A 20,869-nucleotide genomic window follows, 5' to 3' on the forward strand; every position below is an offset into this window, starting at 1 on the left:
GTTGTCGAAATATTTACATCTTTAGTTCTAAAATGTGTTTCGCTTCGGACAGAATAGGAGATTAACCTTTCCTGTCCGCGGCTTTTTGCCTTACTCGCTGTTCTTTTTTTTCCATTACTTTATTATAATTATAAATAATATCATTGCGTTGTATTATGTACTAAAGTGTATTTATGTTGTATTTCATAATAACCTTAGGTGTAATGTTGTGTTAAGTACTGTGTTTTCAATGTCAATATTTTGTTGTATTGTGTATTAGATGTATCCTTTTGTAACATCAATCATCTGTATTTTCATCATTTGTATATTCCTTCCCCCTACTCTAATGCCCAGCATTGGGCGCTGTAGGTATGTAAGTAAATAAATAAATAAATAAATAAATAAAATGTCCACCGCGTCCGTTCCATGACTTCTAACCCCGTGAAACGGCCACTCAAGATATCTTCCAGGGGCTCCCCTGCTTCAAACAGCGGACACGGCGAAACCACGAACAATGCTTGGTCCGCTGACCGCGTTTAGTCATAGCGGCGCCGAGGGGGTGTTGACGCGGCACATCGTCGTCCCTACGAAACGAGTCACCGCGACAGGTGGTGAAGGCTTCCACCAAGTGCTCAGTGCACTTTCTCAAACAGTCATGCTAGACTGATGAACTGCATGTAGATACTGTAAATAAACACATATTTCTTGTTCTCGATGAGAAGCAGTCCTCCCCTTCATCAACGTCCTCAGCGTGGATAAGTTGGACTACGGCATGCTCCAGCTACCTTCTAATTCATGCCCGACTCCAATCTTGACAACGGGTCGCGAGCGATGGGATTGAGCCGCCAATCCTGACAGGTGTCATTCTTCGTATGAAAACAAATACAGTGAACTCTCACTGGAGTGAACTTCAAGGGACCCAAGAAAATAGTTCACTTAACTGAAAATTCGTTAAACTGAATATTCACTAGAATATTCAGTTTAATTTATTCATTTCTAATTTATATTAATGATCTACCAGACGGCATCAAATCCAATATCAGGCTATTTGCTGATGATTGCGTCATATATCGTAATATTCACTCTAACTATGATCACGACATTCTTCAATCTGACCTAAACGCAATAAACGTATGGTGTTCAACTTGGCTAATGCCTCTAAATCTTACTAAAACTAAATTCATGTCTTTTACAAATCAGGCGCCCCGAACATCAACATCTTACATCTTAAACAACAGCCTTGTTGAACAAGTTTCCAGCTACAAATATCTTGGCGTACACTTAACCCCTAACTTGACGTGGAATAATCATATTAACCATATCCTCGCTTCTGCAAACCGTTCGCTTGGTTTCCTTAAACATAACCTCAAACAAGCTCCCGTCCACTTACGCAAATTGGCATACACAACACTAATACGCCCTAAAATAGAGTACGCGTCAGCCATATGGGATCCCCATCAAGCATACCTAATAACTTACTTAGAAGCCCTGCAGAACCGTGCTGTACGCTTCATCTTTTCAGATTATTCACGAGAAACAAGTATAACAGCATTAAATAATCGCGCCGAACTTGAAGCCTTGTCACTTCGCCGTAATATATCTCGTTTAACACTATTCCATAAGCTCTACTATCACGTATCCCTTCATAACGAGTTCATGCGTAAACCCTCAGTCATTTTTCCGCGTCGGGATCATTCTTGCAAAGTTAAATGCATAATGTGTCATTCCCTCGCATTTGGTCAGTCATTCATACCTCGCACCTCGAAAGAATGGCATAATCTGCCATAGCACATTGTCACCGAAACAAATGCCTTAAAATTTACAGACGCTCTACGCAGTACCATGAATACCTAATATATCACGTCTGACTCTCTGATTTGTAAACATACATTTTTTTTCTTTTTTTGTTTGTTAATGCGCCGTTAACCAAGCTTCCACGACAGTGTCACATTTTGTACAAACCATTTAGAGTTGCTGTACTGATAACTATCATTATTTTTTTGTGTTTGTACGTTGATGCACTGTCATTAATTTTTTCCCAGTTTTGTTCTTCCATTGTATTTACGTTACGCAATGTTCACCTCACCTATGTAACATTTACCCTATGCAATACCCTCCCTAGAGGGCCTTTAGGGTTATTGTGAAATAAATAAAAAATAAATAAATAAATATGGTACAGCATAGGTTACAGCAGACATCGAGTCAAAAGGGTGAAATGAAATTTATCTATAGTTATGTACGTATATATATATATATATATTTACGAAGTGCGTAACAGCTACGACGTGCATATCTCCTTTCGAAAAAAAAAATCTAATGTTCATTTGCACTGGCGCTCTTAAAGCGCAAGAGGTAACAAAACTGTCCGTAGAGTCGACGTATTTGTGCAATTCGTCTGGCACAGTCTGTTGCTGAGACACGAATCTCGCAACTTTGTAAGCTAGCCTACAGTCTCGGCTAGAATTACACGATTTGAATCGGCCTCTGCCAGTGCATCCTCCTCGTCACACTCTTCTTCTTCGGGACTATAACACTGGAATCAATTTCCACATCTGATAGCTCAGCACAGGTAACCAGCTCACTGTCACTCTGCACGTAGCCGCCGCTGGAGGGGTGATTTGGAGGCGGCGGGCGTCGGCTACGCCAGCGCTGCAGAGCGCAAAACTTCGTTGAGCTTATTTCAAAAATGAGCCCGGGTCCGCTGATCAAGTTCGTTCAACTGAAATATTCGCTTTTCAGAAATTCGTTTAACTGAAAGATTTTTGCATTGAATGCGTAGGAAAACTGCCGGGGATTTTCTCGAAGTTCGTTATTCTGAAATATTCGTTAAACCGACGTTCGTGCAACTGAGAGTTTACTGTGGTCAGTAGATCTAGGAAGCATGGGCTGAAAGTCTGGTTTACCTAGGCCCACGACCCGATTCACGTCACTCTACGCCACCTGTCACGGTCGGGGTTGTTGAGCTCTACAGCTTCCCCAACGACGATCCCGTTCTTTCAGCAATGCACATGCGCCCTTTTCCCCTACATTATATATATATATATATATATATATATATATATATATATATATATATATATATATATATATATATATATATATATATATATATATATATATATATCGTATGTTTGTTTATTTTTTTCTGTGGGTACAGCCCTTGAAAAATGTTGTTCCCGAGCGACACTGTTGTTGGGCAAATAAACCAAACTGCGAAGTTGTGCATCTCATCTAAATCTATACATACTGTTACGAGCACGGGGATAAAGGCTTGCTTAGGCCTTGAAGCCGCGGCTACGAACAACAGGAATGGCCGCATGCACAGTCGTCGTTCTCCTCTTCCTTCAGATCTCCACGTCTCCCTTTCGCACTTGGTCGCAGCATAGCTCTCCTCGCAGACAGAGCCCACCGGGTGGGTCAACTGGCCTGTCATGGTGTGTGTGATTTCAACCTGGCTACATGAGCGAGATGCGCGTCCCATGGCAGGGCGTCTACCAGTGACCATACGGCGCGCGAGAGTACAGTTCACTTCGGTGATCTTGTCGGTGACACCATATGCTGTCCACTATAGTTTGCCAGCAGCTTTTGACACAATCCGCGCTTTCTTGCTCGAGTCCAAAGCCAAACTAGCTCACCGCGGTGAAACTTAACGGGCCGATGTCGTAGCGTGCTTTGGTGTTTTCTTGCGACGTGAAAGTGCGCAGGCGTGCGAGTCACCGAGCCTCTTCAGCGAGCCATCGTGTCTCGGCGACCTGAGGATTGTCGTGGTGTTTTAAGAAGGGAGGACAGTGTCAAGGAGTATATCGGGGCGGGCGAGCATACGGATGTGGAACACCCTTTTATTGACCAACTGCCTTCACCTAAAAAGTTCACGTACACGCGGCGTCTCTGGAAGAAAGGATGTTCCTCATCCGCCGCCAAGAGTTGTGAGTAGTGGCGCTGGCTAACATTCCCAGTTTTAAGTCGATCAACATAAAGTACCACAGAAAGTGGATGGGAAAACGGCGCCGCGGCGGCTCGAATGGTTAGAGCATCGCACGCGTAATGCGAAGACGTGGGTTCGTATCCCACCTGTGGCCAGGTTTTTCATCCACTGTCATTTCCATTAGTTCATCACTTCTTTAATTCAACTAGTAAGTACAATTTCCCCTATGCTGTCCTTGATGTCTTTGTTTGTTGGCTTCTTGTGATATGAGTTTACTTAAAATGGAATATCATTTAAGCCGGTCCGTAAGCTGCTTTCGTCAACGCTGTCGACGCAAAATGCAGCGCGGGCCTGAAGTTGTGTAATGGTGATATCGAATTACGGTCGCTGGAGGTATATAACGTGAGAGGCTGCCAAGTTTCCCCCATCTTACGAATGCGCGAATAAAATTGTATTTGAAGCGAAATAGCGCTCCTTGTTAGTGTCCGTGTGCTGAACTATGATGCCGGCGAATAGAGAGCCTTCTCGAGAGCATATTTACAATTGCTAGTAGGCACAGCGGGGCGTGGCACTTGCGCGGACGCCGGGCGTTTGCGCGCATGCGCGGGTAAGAGCGGGTGCGAGAGAGGAAATGTGGGGACTTTCGCTCCTTGAATATATGACTTTGCCTAGGCACTGCGGATGAGTTTCTTAGCTCGTGTTGTACGCGTTTGTCCCTAGGCGTGCCGGCAGAAGTCGCGGGGCGCGGTACTGTTGAACTTAGCGTCGCAAGTTGTCGGCTCGACGTAACTATATTTTTTCAATGGTGTTTTTCTTTCTAATTGAAACAACGTGTCATGGGGCGCCCGGCACCCACTGCCTAACCGCGCGGACAGCCAGCGGCGGAGCGTAAACATATTCAACCGCACTCCGCAATGTCAGCATGTCTAGGGCACAAGCGCATGCAACACGCGCTGAGAAACCTCCTCCGTAGTGCCTAGGCAGAGTCACATATTCAAGAAGTAAAGGCCCCCAGACTTTCTCACTCGCACCCGCTCATACTAGCGCCTGCGCAGAAACGTCGAGCGCCGCGCCTCGCTGCACCTACTAGCAGTAGTAAAGATGCTTCCCGGGGTGAGATCATCGACGCATCGGCGCATCCAAGTGTCGACACGTGACTACTCGTCGTCACATTACAGGAAAGAGTGAGCGTTTGTTGACGGGTGTTCCGTGTCGTCGCCGTGGCGGGAGTTGGCAACCGTTGAGGCCCCCTCGGAGCGAGAACGGGCCAGCGAGCGCCTTCCCCGCACGAGACGAACCACGCGCGTGAGCCACATCCGTCCCCCTCCTCTCGTTTCCAGCGCGCACACTTCCTGCCGACCTGCGGGTCAAACGGCGGGCGTCGAGACGCACGCAGACCGCGCATCGTCCGCGTTGTCAAAGGGCGGCAGCAGCTGCGATCCTCACTCGTTGCCGCCGCCGGATGGCGAGGTCTTCGACCCGATGGCGGCGGCGAGCACTGTTTTTTTATGGCCGGCACATTGGCCGATCCTCGCCGCGTTTTTCTCTTGCACCGCGAACCCCCCCCCCGTTCCTCAGACTTCCTTACTGCGCGCTGCGTCATAAGACCGAACAGCGTGTACGGTGGGGGAAGGCAGGCGTGTGGCCATCCCGCGACAAAACTTGAAACAAGTGTTAATTGGAGCGTAAGAACTTCACTTGTGTATCAGTTCGTGGTCTGACTCTTACAGACAACTTAATCTTCTTCGTAAATAATTAAGCATTTGTACATAATCTATCCAAATCCTCTACACCGTCTTTCTGTGATCCTCAAGTGAGCGCATTTTTTTTTCTCACTCGATCCTATATATAGTTAATAATTCGCCGGTGAGCAAGGCCTACCGTGTATGCTATAAAAACCATACATTGAACCTATGTTTCGCAAACATTTCCTGCCTCAGAATGGCCCTAATACGAAGAGGTACTACGTTGAAATTCTGGACGCCGCACCAGGGACGTCCGGAGGTTCGGGCACTAAATTCCGGAAATAAAACTTCGGCCTTCGGTATTTTCTGCACTGATAATTGACCATCTTAGCACCGAATCAGTTAAAATGTGATTTTGAAGTTATATTTCGTCAATATAAATTTATTTTGTCATGGGTGTTTCGTGTTGGCAGGTATTCACTTAAACAGGTCAAAGCCGGATGTACTCTTTCCTGAGTATTTGCGTCAGCAATTGGGTACAACTCAGCGCTTTGTAGGTGATGCATGTCTGTTTATCCAGCGTACGAACTAACAAATTTTCGGTGTCAATTTCGGTGTTCCCTGTTATCATATTGCTACAAGAGGAGGGAGTAAGAGCCGAATAAGAGGGGTGGCACCATGCACTTTCACTTTCCTCTCGGTCTTTTAAAAGCCCTTCGTGCTATACTGCGGGAATAACCGTCGCGATAATTACCTCGTTTGCAAGTTCATTTCGCGCTGATTCTTTCTGTTCTCGCCCGTGGATTTCGATGTGTTGTTATTTCGCATCATCGTAGATGCGCGGCGCGTCCTGGTGCGTGGGCGGCCCGCGGGCTGGTCCCCGCGGGCTCTGCATGTCGAACTCTCGACCTCGCGAGGCCCATCTCGGCCTCGCTCTTCATTTGCCGCCTGCGCTTCCTCGTACGCGGGCTGCACGCCCGCTTTTATTGCGCTTGTATGGCGCGGTATCGGAGCAGTAGATGCCTGTCGGCTATGGCGCGTGTATGTTGCCGTCTGTATCTGCATTTCAAATCGAAGCCCACCTCTGTCTGGACTCTCGTCGGCGCGCTGAGCCGAAGAAAGCTCGGCGTGACTGTGCGCGAGAGATGGGCGCCCCCCTTTCAGCGCACAACCTCTTCTCGGCTCCCCCCTCAGAAACTGCGTGCAGTGCTGCGAATGCGACAGAGACGCCGTGTCAGCCGATCAGTGACGATTGTTCAGAGCTGCCTTGTTCCAGAGCAAGCGAGGGGGAGGCCTCATTGTGCTCCGCTAATCCTTCCGTGAGGCGCTTTTCCATTCGCTCGAGCGCACAAGGGTGGACGATCGAGGAGCGCTGTTCTTCTGGTTCTCTTTTTCTGTTTATAGCTGACGCGACCTGCAGCTTATGCTACACTGCACGGAGTATTTAGGGGAGTAACAGATTGCAGGTGTATCGCCCGCATTGTCGACGCGATTGCAACGGGTACAGCTCCATTATTTTTAAATTACCGAACAAAGGAAATCGGGTGTAGCTGGCCGTGTGTGCGTGCGCGTCTGTGTGCGAGTGCAGCTGTTGGACGAGAAGCGGTGCCGAACGCAGCTTGCAGGGTAGATCGCTGTGCAACCGTGTGCTCAAGGCTATAATAGCCGAGCTTGTGTTTTGCAGACAATCGCTGTGCGATTATATCTGCTGTGGCCGGCGGCCTTGGTATATGGGCTTTTGCAGAGGCTGATTAAACCGCGACTATCACATACGGCCTGGTTAGGTCTGTTTTTAAGTTGAGTGTGTTGCTGGCGTCGGAACTGACTCGCCGTATGCTGCTTTTTAAAGTTTGAGAACGTGACGCGCAAGTCGCAGCTTGACCTGTCGCATGTCGAACTGCCGAAAAGGAGCTGAGAACTCTGGCAAACAAGGCACGTGTACTGCAAGCACAGGCGCGTCTCGAGCACACGGACACGCGCAGTCGAGACTACGCAGCAAGTATAAGCATACGCAGCAAATCCGACCATTAGGCACCGCAATATTTGTTCGAGTTATCCGATCGATTGAATTAAACGGCGGCAGAATGAACGAGTTCAATTATTTTTCATAAGATCAAGACAGAGATCAGGATATTTGCTAAGCGGCATACACATTTTACGCACGAAAGGTGTGCTGGGGTGTTTCTTCAACTTAGGCAAATTTGCGTGAGTGCAGATTTTTGGGCTAATTGCTTCGTTGCCGTAATTGAGGTCATAGCGCTGTATTCACATGGACAAGAAAGGCGACAGGACGTGCGCTATCAATTGATCCCATTTCAGGAGAGCACGGTACTCGTACCGACAGAACGAGTGAACATCATCGCCCGCGCAAAGCAACATATCCCTCCTCAAGTCTACATAGGGCATGTTACGGTTGGCGTGTACCACCAACACCCTCTAGAGAACTCCAGGGTCTAGGAGGTGTTGGTACCACCCCGGACAAAAAGGATGCTCGAAAGGCCCTGCTCAACCGAAACGGAGCATGTATTCCTAATTTGCTATGATTGTCTCGTGTGGTTGCCGGTCTGGCAGGCGCCCCGCAGTGATGGCAGGCCCCTTTGTGTGTGCGACCAAGGAGAGAACATTTTCCGCGAACTGTCCAACTCTATAGTCGGGTACAACTTTTGAAAAAAAAGGGCGTTTACTCCTCCGAGGCGGATGCACACGAGCATCCACCAATGGCTGTGCACTCTGGACTGACGTCATGAGCTGGAAAGCCGGTCACCCCGCCGAGGGAGATGGCCGCCCGCGCTTCGAACTGGGCCAAGCGGCGTCCGCTGTGTGCGTCAGCCCCCCGCCAGAGTGAATTCCCGAACTGTTTGTGATGGCCTATGATGTCGGAAATATTACTGCGAGCTTACGATGCACCATTTGTGCTGCGTGCGTTTATTCTGAGCCGTAATCCGGCGAAGAAATATTGCAGCGAGCATCGCTGACGCTGCGCTACGCTTTGCCTGAAAACAGGATCCCGCGTCGACACACCGCTACAAACGCACATCCTGCGTGTTTGTTCCATGTTGTTTTATTTCGCTCCCGAGTGAAGTTGCGACGAGGAAAGTTTGCCAGAGTCGGTGCCTACTGTTAGCGGCGGGTGTGTTCGTGCGCTGTGTCGCTGCGTTTTTCGTCGGGCAGGGTCAAGTGATGGAGCAAAACCATTCTCAGGAAAAATGAGGAAAGCATGCGCGCATGAAACAAACCTATGAGTATCTCAACGGAATATATTTGCAAAAGAAGCCTCCAATGCAAAGATTTCTTGCCCTCAACTTAGCGTGAACGGTCGTTGTCAGCACTGAGATTGTCGAGCGTCTAGCGGCTGTGTTCGAGCGTCGTGTCGCACTGTCGATTGATTGCCGTCCACCAGTGCTCACTTCACGCGCATGCTGTAGAATGCGTGCTGTGACATAATCACGCATAAGGTGTGCTGCTAGCGCTCGATGTGCTTCTCCACAACACAGCTCCGCAAGTAACTTTTGTCACCTGCAATGAAGCTAAAGAGCACACGATGGGCAGCGCTGTAGAAGGCATGGGGTTAATTTTCTCGCGCGATCCGGCATGTGCTGTATAGCACATGAAAGCTCTACTAAACCAGCCATCAAAATACAAAAGCCTTTATTCATACCGAGAATTGCGCGTTTCAGAAGCGCGACTTTTTGAGCGGGACTACTTTAGTCGCGGAGGCATTCGGTTGTCGCGCTTCGGTCATCTGGGCGGGGCCTCCCCTTTTCTTCTAAAGTTGTATCCGACTGTAGGGCAGAACGCTTTTCGCGAACCAACGCCGCCTTGTTAGGAATGGCCGGACGGGGTGACAACGTGCCAGCTTTCAGCCCGCTGCACGTGTTCCTATCCAACCGGACGGGGCGCACTTCAGAGAACTGCGAATAACCGGCAGCCACGTGGTGCGGGGTCATCTCAGGAATGTGGTACTCGGCCGCGCTACCCGGGACGAAGCAGAGTTCTACGAAGCCCCTCTGACGTCGGCTCCGGACCTTTACACCTGTGTGTGTGTGCGGCACTGAAACATGTCCAACACGTGTTTGTGAGCCCTCCTCCAAAAGGGCGGGTCGTCTACGGTGACGTCGAACGGTGACGTCGAACGATGACTGGACGAACGTTTCCGTCCAATGGGAATCAAGGGGGGACCGAGAGCTTATAAGCAGCGTTTGCCGGCTGCTAGAGTGTGCTCGGCGTCGGGAGCTGAGTGCTCGTAAGCTGTTTGCTGTATGTTAGTCTTGCGGGCTCCACATGGGAGTCACGCTAGACTGTCGATGTATGTCTTGTTTCAAATGTAAATCCTGCAAATAAACCCTGCTCGCCTTCCTCCTGACGATGACGTCAAGTCTCTCCCTTCAACTACGACTGCCAACTCTTACAACTGAATGGCAGCGGTGAGATCGGCCTACGGCTCGTAAATCGGCCTACGACTCGGGAGACAGCAACGGCAGCTGACGGACGTTGCCGCGTGGTGACCGACAGGCATCCTGATCAAGTTGGAGGCGACTTGGGATTGACCACCTCTTGCAACTGACTGGGTACGGCGGAGAGGGACTGGTGATATGGTGCTGCTTCAGTGGGTAAGCGTTTGGCTTTGGCTGTAAGATTTACCAGGCTTCAATTTCTCTGTGTTTTTGGATTTGATTCGCTGGGGATCTTTTTACTTGTATTCTTATTTGCGTGAGTATCGCAACAAGTATTGTGTGACAGCAGAGCCAAAGCTTAAAGCAGCGACCATGGTCCTAATGTGTTTGACGGGGGCTGACCTGTTGTGGTTTTGTGAAGAGCTCGAGGTAGACGTAGAGAAGGACTTGACGGAAGCAGAAATTCGGAAAACCATTCTCGCAAGTAGCAATGATTTCAAACTAATCGAAAACCTAGGTAACCGAATTCTAAGAAAAAGACAGGAACAGGAATCAATTAAGCAAGAATGCCAAGAGCGTGAGCAAACACGGCAGGAGGTTGAAAAGGAAATGGCAGCAGTGAAGAAACAGATACAGGATTTGCAGCAGTTAAACGCACGAGGAGAACAGCGACTTGAGAAATCTGTAGGCTGGAAGCAGCGAAAGTGGGAAGAAGCAGATAGTAGATTTCAGTCGAAAGCCGAGAGAAGTAGTAGTACCTGTGAGAGTAGCAGCACGTTCATAGGTGAACTCCAAGTGCTAGCAGCTAACGATGCCGTAGTGGCAACAGAGGCCGTTAAAGGCCAGAGTGAGAGCGACGAGGCGCTATGCCAACAGAGGACTGTAGAGACAGCTAGGCCGGCTGCGAACAAATTGGCACAGTTACCGCGCGTGTTCGTCGCATCTCATGGTATCGAGGTCGCTAGCGAGGTACTGCGGACTGGACAGACGCGAGCACCCATGTCGAGCCAGATCTGCGTGCCGAAGTGATGTGCGAGCTGGACGATGCAGTTGAGAGTAGTTCTCGGGATGGCGAGCTTCGTAGCTCAAGGGAAGACAACTGCATTGTTCAGGGATCGGTGCGGCTCTCCGCCAGTCTAGGTAGCCTAGAGATGGATGATTTAATTAGGAATCATTTGGGCTGTGCGGGTAAGAGACCGATCCTGGCAGACGAAATGTGTAACGGCCAGTACGAGGCGCGAGATGACGGCATGAAATCGAGTTCGAGGAGAAAGCGCCGCAGCAAGAAGCGCCGGAAAGATCGGAATGCGGTGGCTAATGTAGCGAAGCCAAAGACGGCGACAGGCGCGAAAAGGCAGGGCGCGGAGAAAAGAAAGGCGCGGTCGTCACGGACGACGTGTGCGCATCAAGCACGTTTTAGCCACCGGTCAAAAGGAGACCGAGAAGCATGTTCTGCACGGACGCGGACAAAGGGCACGGGGCAGTTAAATTCCTCGTCGTTCCGTCGTTCTTTTCGAAGCTCAGCGTGTAGGGCGAGGGAGCGCAAGGTGGCAAGACGAAACGAGGTGATGGAGAGTATCGACGCGATCAATCGAGTTCGTGATGAAAGCGGGGCGCCAGGACGCAAATTGGCAGGGGCTGTAACGTCTTGGGGGAGCTGATAGTGAGTCAGCCCTTTTGTTGTTCCTCGGTAGCCAGAGAAGCTTTCGGACCGCGACCACCTCGAGTACGGCTCAAATAGTATGAGTCAGTTGTAAATGCTTGGAACGGGAGGCCAAGGGAGCTTCCGTAGAAGTGAAAGGTTTTATTTTTGAACATTTTGGAAATTTTCGTGATTTGAGACTAAGAATTTCTTTCAATATGTAAGGTATGAGCTCTGTTTATGTTTTGTTTGAGAAGCTCAAGATTTGAAAGACGCGTTTTTTTAAACATGTAGTATCGCGAGGTGTTCATTAATAAGTATATAGGCTTTCCTTTTTTTTGTGCGTGAGTAACCTGAAGGTCAAGGTTATCGTTGAGAGGCCTATCGTAACGCGCGTGTGTATTAGTTAACCTTCTTTTCTTTTATGTGTTTTTATTTTCTAAGGTTAACCGCGTAGGTTTTCAGTAAGTGCATCATTTGCACTGAGAAGAGCTCTTAGGTCCAATTCAATTTCAATTCAATTCAGTTTATTTTTCATTCATAATAATTTGTACACAGGAACTGTTGGGCCTGTAGGCAAAGGCTAGTGTAGGCCCATAGTCATATATGTAGTAGCAGCTACAATGTCATGCGCATATCTAGTTTTTAATGGTACAACCTAATACCGTTAGGTGGATACATACAATTAAAACCATTAAAAAAAAGAAAAACAGTGCATATCAATCAATGGTAATAAAACAGAACTGTCAGGAGAATGCATGTACATACACAAAAAAAACCGAAATAGTATAGCGCGTGTCCTGTGCGGACGGAAGAAAGCAGAAGGTTTATGACTAGGTTGCTCGTGTGTGTCGAGGGCAGCCGTATTCTGACTTCTGTAGTACGCGTGCGTAGAGCTAGTTAGTAAAAGACACATTTGTTCAAAGGTTCCTCTGTGTTGCGTAAGTTACGCAAGTTTGGTTGTTTGTTTAAGGAACGTGTCCTGTGTGGATTAAAGGAACAAAGGTGAGTAAGCGTCGCAAGTACGCGTTTTGAATAGAGACCACAAAGCTAGCGCGATTGTATTTACGTACCTGTGGAGTTGGCCAGACAGTTCAGTGGCAGCAGTACATGAGATATGTACGCCACTGTGATAGGATAAGAGCAGGCTGTTCGCGAAGTTAGGCTGCTTAAGATATGTTCGGGTATTGGTGTTTGAGAGCCTTCGGTTTAATTCTGCGTAAACCTTTGCTCTTGTGCAGCGCGACGATCGGCTTTGGTCGAACTCAAGAGGAACGTGAACGCTTGCTTTGGCGGCAAAAAAAAAAAAAAAAAAAATGGGGGGCAAAATTTGGGGTTTCCCAGTTGAGTGACTTGCATTGAAGTTTTGATAGGAAGCCTGGTGGGTTAACAGCTAATTCCGGACGTTTGAACGCTGAGCGGTATTGTGTTGCCGAGTGGACTCTTCTGTGCCAGTTGTTGTGAGATGGTTGAAGGCATTCCAAGTACGCAGGGGTTGCAGAGAGCAAAGCCATCGTCTTGCTCGCCAGCCATTCTCTTCCTGTCCAGCGGTGGCCAGCACTGGCCAGGCGAGATTTTCCGGGTCATGGAGGAGCTGTTAGGAATGGCCGGACGGGGTTACAACGTGCCAGCTTTCAGCCCGCTGCACGTGTTCCTATCCAACCCGACGGGGCGCACTTCGGAGAACTGCGAATAACCGGCAGCCACGTGGCGCGGGGTTTCCGTCCACTGGGAATCAAGGTGGGACCAAGCGCTTATAAGCAGCGTTTGCCGGCTGCTAAGGCGTGCTCGTCGTCGGGAGCTGAGTGCTCGTTGTCATGCTCGAAATGTATTCGTGAGCTGTCTGCTCGTAAGCTGTTTGCTGTATGCGTCGTCTTGCGGGCTCCATATGGGAGTCACGCTAGACTGTCGATGTATGTCTTGTTTGAAATGTAAATCCTGCAAATAAATGCTGCTCGCCTACCTCCTGACGATGACATCAAATCTCTCCCGTCAACTACGACTGCCAACTCTTGCAGCCTACGATCCCCGACCCGCGTGTTGCCGCCACCGGAGGGAAGCACGTGCGAACGTCACCTGGGGAAAGGGGTCAGCCCGCCCACCCCCGACCAGACTCAGTGCCTGTCACGTGACGTTGACTTGAGCTCTATCCCGCCTACGATTTTAGTGGGCCTATTTAAGGGGCCCCGCAATGTACCTTTTCACTTCATTCATGCATTCTCTTATCCTTCACCAGCCATTGAACAAACAGTGCAAGTTTCGCACTAGAAATCGTCTCGTGCCTGCCTAGTCGCCGTCGTCTATCGAACGCCTGCAGCCCCGCCGACAACGCCGCGCTACCCAGTAGTAACGCCGGTCGAGGTTCGAGAAACAGGCGTCGCAACAGGTTAAGAAGAAGCTTTAGCTCGGGTAGTCCTATTTAAATACATGTAAAAAGAGAATTCGTTTTGACGAGGTTTGTTGCATCTAAAAGAAAAACTTAAAATCTAGTGCCTGTCGGTTTCGAATTTTTGATTTAGTTCAATCTTTATTAAAAATTGGCAAAAATCAATAATTTTCAACAAACGCTACTATCATGTTGACAACTGTGAACTCAACAACGAAAAATGATATCACGATTATGTGAATTCCGTCTAATAGTACATCTAAAGCGGACAAAATTGATGTGTCACACATGAATCTAAAAAAATTTGGTAATATGGAATTAATGCTTTTGCGAAACCCTTGTGCACAACGTAACAAATTCACGTAAGGAATAAATTCACATATCAGATTTGTCCGCTTTGGATGATCTAATGGATACCGTTTACAGAACCGCGATATCTGTTCTTGATGCAGAGCTATGCATTTGTAAACATTGTGCTTCTATTTTTCTTCGAAGTTTCAAATTTGTGAAAATCTTTTAAACAAAATATAGAGCCTAAATCGAAATTCCGCTTCCAGCAGTCACTGGGATTTATTTACCTTTATCTCTCAAGTGCAAAACATTTCATTAAACTCGGTCCAGAGGTTATACCAGAAAAGCGTTTTTGCGTTTTACATGTAGTTGAATAGGCCGCGTCAGAGTTGGGCCCAAGCTAAAGCTTCCTCTTACGGGAACAAGCAAAATCTGAACTGTTAACGAGATGGCAACGTCCCCGTGCACTGTGACGATTGCGGTTGTAAACCACTGTTTAAGGATTGTTCCGTCATGGTTAGGAATACGAATAAGGATACGCGGGAAATTGTCGAAGCAAGCTTGATTGCAAGAAAGGGTGCTAACTGCGTCGTCGCCCCGTCTGGAGCAGAAGAGAAATTGCCCATCTGGAAAATGTTGGTTGCGCGTGAGATGGTTGGTGCCCCTGAATTCAAATCAGCTGACAGTTAGCGCACGTCCTGTCGTCTTTCCAGTCCGTGCGAATGTGGCGCTGTGACCTCGGTCTCTTCTAGCCGAAAGCTTTTGGAGAGTTCATTTCGTCGCACTTTCTCGGCCCCGTGTGCCCCGTGCGGCCCGAATTCTCCCTCGTCCCGCTGCTTCTCACCAGGAGGCGCAGGATGAATGAGATAGCGTGGCGCCCTCCGGGCGTCCGCCACCCTCGCGAAGGGTTTCCCGTTATAATTACACGCGGCCGTGTCTGCGGCTCCGTGTCGGTGGCTCAGGCGCAACCTCGAAATTGTGGGCGTTTTGCTCGCAAGCGCGTTGCAATCGAGCACGCATGTTTCTGGTTCAGTCTGCGTATAACTTTCGACGACTGCGGCTTGCGGTTTGTTCGTGCGCGTCCTCTATTACCCGCCCGCCCGCCCTACTGCTTTAGCCGACCGCTGGTATTTAGTAGCTCATACATTCAGCTTTCGTGTGCGTCTCCTATCTCCGTGCCGCTTTCTTCGTGGGCGCGTTGTTATGCGCGTGCCGAGGGTGCTATTCGTCTTACATTCGTGCACACGCACTTTCCCCCGTAGCAGCCATCGAAAACGACTGCCCCCTAGCGAGTATCGCTGTTTGTTCTGCAACCTCTCTCTTTCTCCCCCACCCCTCCCTTTCGAATTTAACGCATTGCACGCGAGCGATGGATGGCTGCATACGATATGCACCGCGTGCGTATGAATTTGTATACCTTACAGATGGAGGAGAGAGTCTCACGGTTCGGTATCATCATGTGTGCGCATGCGTACAGGCGTGCGTGCGTGATATGCGTGCCGGCGTTGTTCCGATTCACGCAGGCTGAGGAGGAGTTGTTTCACCGTGGCCAGCTGGTGCGCCTGCATGTTTAGGTCCCTCTCTCTCTCGCGCGCGCGACTGTTAACCGGGGGCTCTTTATTATACGGCGTGCTTCCATCATTGCGCGGGGTCTCGGGCCTGCTGCGGCCCTTCGTATACCTGGGTAGCCTCGATGGGCAGCGAAAGTGGAGGCCAGGTGTGTTTATAATATGCTCGCGGATGGACAAGGCCTGGGAGGATCGAGGGGGGGGGGGTTGAAGAGTAAGAAAACCCATGTGCAATGATTCGCCGCGCCGATATGATTGTTGTCGCGGCGTGATGCGGCCCAGAACAAGCTCTGCGCTGCCGAGGCTTCTCTGTGTAGTTAGGCGTTTGCGATATGGCGCCGCCCGGTGCATTCAGAATGCGTGGTGCACACCGAGCTATAGGAAGCAGTAGGGGCCGATTGGGGGCGCCGCGTAAGTGAGGTGCTTGCGATCCTGAACACTCGCTGCCCTTTTACTGCTTTAGAATATCACATCGCTTTCGTCGCGCCAAGGAGTACTACATAGCGGAGGCGGCGGCAGCAGCAGCAAAGGCAGTATAGCAATAATTCCCTGTACACGTGCATTACTCATACCGTGGGCAGTTCGTGTGAACGCTTTCGCTGCTGGCCCTGCATATAGCTGCGCTGGGATATATTCGCGCCTGCGCTGATTCTCGCACCTGTGGTGTGCTGTCTCTCTGTGGGTTCTTTGGTTGTTTATCGCTCTAAAGCTCGTGTGTGCGCTTTGGCGTTGGATCGTTATTGCCTGGAGGAAGGTGTTTGTAAGGTCGTTGTGAATGTTGACCTTGGTTAAGCTCATGTGTGCATTCTTTTTGTTTGGTTGAAGTGCGTGCTTGCTCGACTTCCCTGGGGTCCACTCTGTGTTTGTGTATCTGTTGCATTTCAATGTTGTGCTTTTGGCTCGCGCCCGGGCCGCTTCCAGAGAGCGCCTGCTTTGGGAGAGCGGTGGCCGGACGCTGTTCGGCGATAAAGGGAGCCGCAGGGGTTCTCGCACACTAGTTCTGGCGAGCGCCATAAATCGCGCAGCGAGCCGCTTTAGTGGCCTCTGGAGAAGGGAGTCTTTCGGGAGTGCTTGCGTCGGGCGGCGCGGGCTGCTCAGGGGGTTCGAGCGGCGGCCGCCGCCGGTCACAGTCCGGAGACATGGTCCCGCGGCTGTCCGGGGTGAGAATGTGCGCGCCTGAGCGGGCAGTGTGATCGGGCAGTGTCCGATCGGAGCGACAGACTGCTCCGAGGCCTTGCTCAGCCGCATTCGTAAATGTGAACCCGTTTTCCTTGTTTAATATATACTCAGTGTAACCGCTAATGTATGTCTGTAAATAAATTCAGTTCAAATAATTGGCATCCAGCATCTTTAGTTCCGGAATACCGAAGCAGAGAACAGTGCAGCGGCTTAGGAAAAGCCGAGAACGAATGAAAACACCAAGGAAAAAGAAAAACTTTACTGTGTTATTAGCGCGCTTGGAAACCGTGCTTTCGCTGTTACGCGCTGTCGGGTGCGCGGGCATGCACGTGTGTATAAAGAGTCACCCAACAGGTCTGGGCGAGGGCGGTGCGGAGGCGAACCGTGGGATCGGAGCGGCAGCGCAGCCCTCTCTGACAAACGACATCTTTGACCGGGCAGGATGGGAGCCGTTCCCGACGGTGTGTGCAGAGGAGCGCGTGATGCGCTGGCGCGCGCGAGATGTGGATGAAAAGGGGCCGAGGATCGGACGGCGTGGTGATATATTTACGCGCTAACACTTGCAGCTGCGTGCGCTCTCGGACGCTGTGTGTGGTGACGCGAGAGGTCACTCGGCCGTCCAAAGGTGGGAGGAGAAGGGAAAGTGTTATAGGTGGGGAAAAAGAATAACAAGCGCTGGTGCGGGCTGCTTCGGGCTTGAGCCGTGGTTTCGATCGGCGTCGGTCGAACGGTATGTCCGAGCGCTCTGTGCGGACTTGCTCTTCGGGAAGGCGGGGTTTACCTTTGAGCCGCGCGCAGAGAGCGGTGCGTGCCCGCTGCATGGTGTGGGATGAACTGCACCGGGTCGCCCGAAGAGAACGGGGTGGACGGAATTAATACCGGGCCGTGTGTACCGTGGTCTTCTCGTGCATATAGTTAGGGGCTGAATTCTGACCTCGTTGTAACTTCACGCGGTACTGCTGTTTAGTGTGTCTACATGGTGCGGATACCGGCGCCGCGTTGTGAGCCCTCCTCTCTTCATGAAGGCTTCGTTCGTGGTTCAGCAGTGACATTATCACGACAATCAGAATCGGTTTTATTGTGATTATTAAAGAGATTACAGGATGGTAATGTACAGGAGGAGGTGCCGAAGTCAAAGACTGCAGTGGGACCGCCTATAAGTGTTCTCTTAGCGCTACTCGTTTGCGATTTGTGCTGGTGTTACTCGTGTATCAGTATATCGTTGCTCACAGTGTCAAACTGCTTCAGAGAGGTATCTGAATAGCCGACACGGGGGGTGGGGGGGTGGGAGGTGGTGGCTTCAGCTTACCCGGAATATACAGGTGCCGCGGCAGTTGCAAGGCGACCGTTGTGCCCTGCGACTTGGCGGGAAAAAATTAAACGAGACGTCATAATCATCGTCCCATTTAACCTACAGTTAAAGGCAACTGGCGCTTGGCTTTAAACGTGAAATTGGCGACTCTTTAATTCATTGGCTGAATTTAGTAGCAGTTAGTGTTGTAATAAATCTTTAGCATACTGCTAGGAACCTCCACTGAAGATCAGTTAGATTGGTCAGCGTATACTGCAAACCCTTTTGCGAAGATTACTTTGGAACAGGCTTGTTTGTGTAAATGGTGCTTTATTCGTGCAAAGACATTGCTGACATTGTAAAGTAGTTCACATACTGATTGATTTATTGCTTTCTTTTAACTTCCCAAAGCCACAAAGATATATATATATATATATATATATATATATATATATATATATATATATATATATATATATATATATATATATATATATATATATATATGTGTGTGTGTGTGTGTGTGTGTGTGTGTGTGTGTGTGTGTGTAGTTTTAGAAACGAAAGTGCACCCTTACGAAAATTGCATCTTTAATGTTTTTAACGTTTCGGCCGTGTCACGGCCTTCGTCAGAATAAACACACATACAAGCGCGCAGCCGCTTTTATGGGCATGCGCACGTGGGCATAATCAGTAGTACATACACGTGTACAATTGCAAATAATAGAAAGAAAGTACAGCAGCAAATATAACTTAAGCACGATAAATGATATGCATTAAATATCGTTGACGTGGAAAACGTGGACGACATGGAAAAACTGATTTGGCATGCTTTGTCAATTCTTTACAGGAACATGCACATCAAGATATGGCAGAAAGGCACGACACTTTTCCTACGCCCTCGTTGATGCCGGATGACACAGTGTTAAATTTATGGATGAGAAAGGATTCTCGTACTTCTCGATCATGGTGCGATTTGAAACGTGATCGTATTATGGTTACACTGATATTGTCAAACGTATGACCTGGCAGTCGAACATGTTTAGATAATGGTAGGTGTGGCAAGCTGTTAACGTGTGCTTTGTGGTTATTGAATCTGACACGAAAAGATGTTTCGGTCTGACCGATATACTGCATATGACATACTGAACATTCAAGCAGATAGATGACGTTAGTGCTGTCGCAAGTGAAGTCGCCGTTGATTTTAAGAGAAAAATTGGATGCTGTGCTTCTAGCAGTCTTTGATGTGGTCATGTGTGTACAAACTTTACAACGGGGCGTATTGCAGGGATGACAACCAGCAGGAGCAATCGCTTTAGTCTTGGAAGAGGCCACTAGGTCACGCAGATTCCTAGAGCGACCATAGACAACCCTTGGCGATTCCGTGAAAATGTGTTTAAGAAGGTCGCTTTGTGTTAGTAAGTTATAATGCTTCCTGAGAATGTGGGACACGTTAGGATAAGGTTAGTTCGTGAAATCGGCGCCGGCGACCTCACTTCACAACATCAACGGCGACTTCACTTGCGACAGCACTAACGTCATCTATCTGCTTGAATGTTCAGTATGTGATGTGCAGTATATATATATATATATATATATATATATATATATATATATATATATATATATATATATATATATATATATATATTAAGAACGGCGCGCTGACATGCAAGTTTTAGCTGTTAGGAATGGCCTGCCGAGGTGGCAACGTGCAAGTTTGGCCAGCCAGTTGCGACAGCGGCGGCACACTTTTCTTGGAACGCCACCGCAAACCTCTAGCCACGGCGTCACTAAGTCGACTGTGTGTGGACAACAATGCGCGCTTCCTCGACTCTCCGTCGCTGGAGCCGAGTTTGACGAAGCAGGCACGAAGCAGGCTTTATGCCTGAACCCGCCACCGCAGATCTGATCTGCTATGAGCGGGGGAGTTGCCGCGGGAACGTCTACGGAGACCCCTTCCCCCGCGCCGGTCAAGACGCAAGACAATGGGCAGCCGGCGGGCGCGCTGCGGGGGTCAGCTCGGGGAATAAAATGCGCCTACGGTGCCTGGTCAACATGTCTACGGTGTTAAAAACGGCAAGCTGCAGTGCAAGTTTGCCAGCCATTTACGTCAGCGGTGGCAACCTCATCTTGGAACGCCGCCGCCAACCTCTAGCCACGGCGTGACTAAGTCGACTTTGTGTCGGGAACAATACGCACGTCCTCTACTCTCCGTCGCTTCAGCTAGGATGCGTTTGACGAAGGAGGCTTTGTGCTGAAACCGCCACCGTTACGCTCTAGCCTCGTCGCCTTTGTGACGGAGTGAGTTCGGCGGGCCAACTATTGTTACCGAACTCCCCAACGCGGACCTGATCTGCTACGGGTGGGGAGTTGCCGCGGGACCGTCGTCGTAGGCTCCTTCCCACGCACCGACCAAGACGCAAGACAATGTGCTACCCGGGCGCGCTACCCGGGTCGGCTCCGAGTTCTACGAAGCCCCTCTGACGTCGGCTCCGGACCGGGCACCTGTGTGTGTGTGTGTGTGTGT

The 20,869-nt window shown here is 49.5% G+C and overlaps 1 protein-coding gene across 2 annotated transcripts in view; it reads left to right on the forward strand.

The window, feature by feature from the left end:
* Positions 1–20,869, forward strand: part of klar (klarsicht) — a 684,286-nt gene that overhangs the window by 237,481 nt on the left and 425,936 nt on the right. For both annotated transcript variants that reach the window (XM_075700314.1, XM_075700315.1), the window contains exon 3: positions 19,190–19,308. In XM_075700314.1, the coding sequence (XP_075556429.1) occupies positions 19,273–19,308 (36 nt within the window). In that variant the 5' untranslated portion in view covers positions 19,190–19,272. The remainder of the gene's footprint in view (positions 1–19,189; positions 19,309–20,869) is intronic.

The sequence above is a fragment of the Dermacentor variabilis genome, chromosome 7 (genome assembly GCF_050947875.1).
Source record: "Dermacentor variabilis isolate Ectoservices chromosome 7, ASM5094787v1, whole genome shotgun sequence".
Lineage (NCBI taxonomy): Eukaryota > Metazoa > Arthropoda > Arachnida > Ixodida > Ixodidae > Dermacentor > Dermacentor variabilis.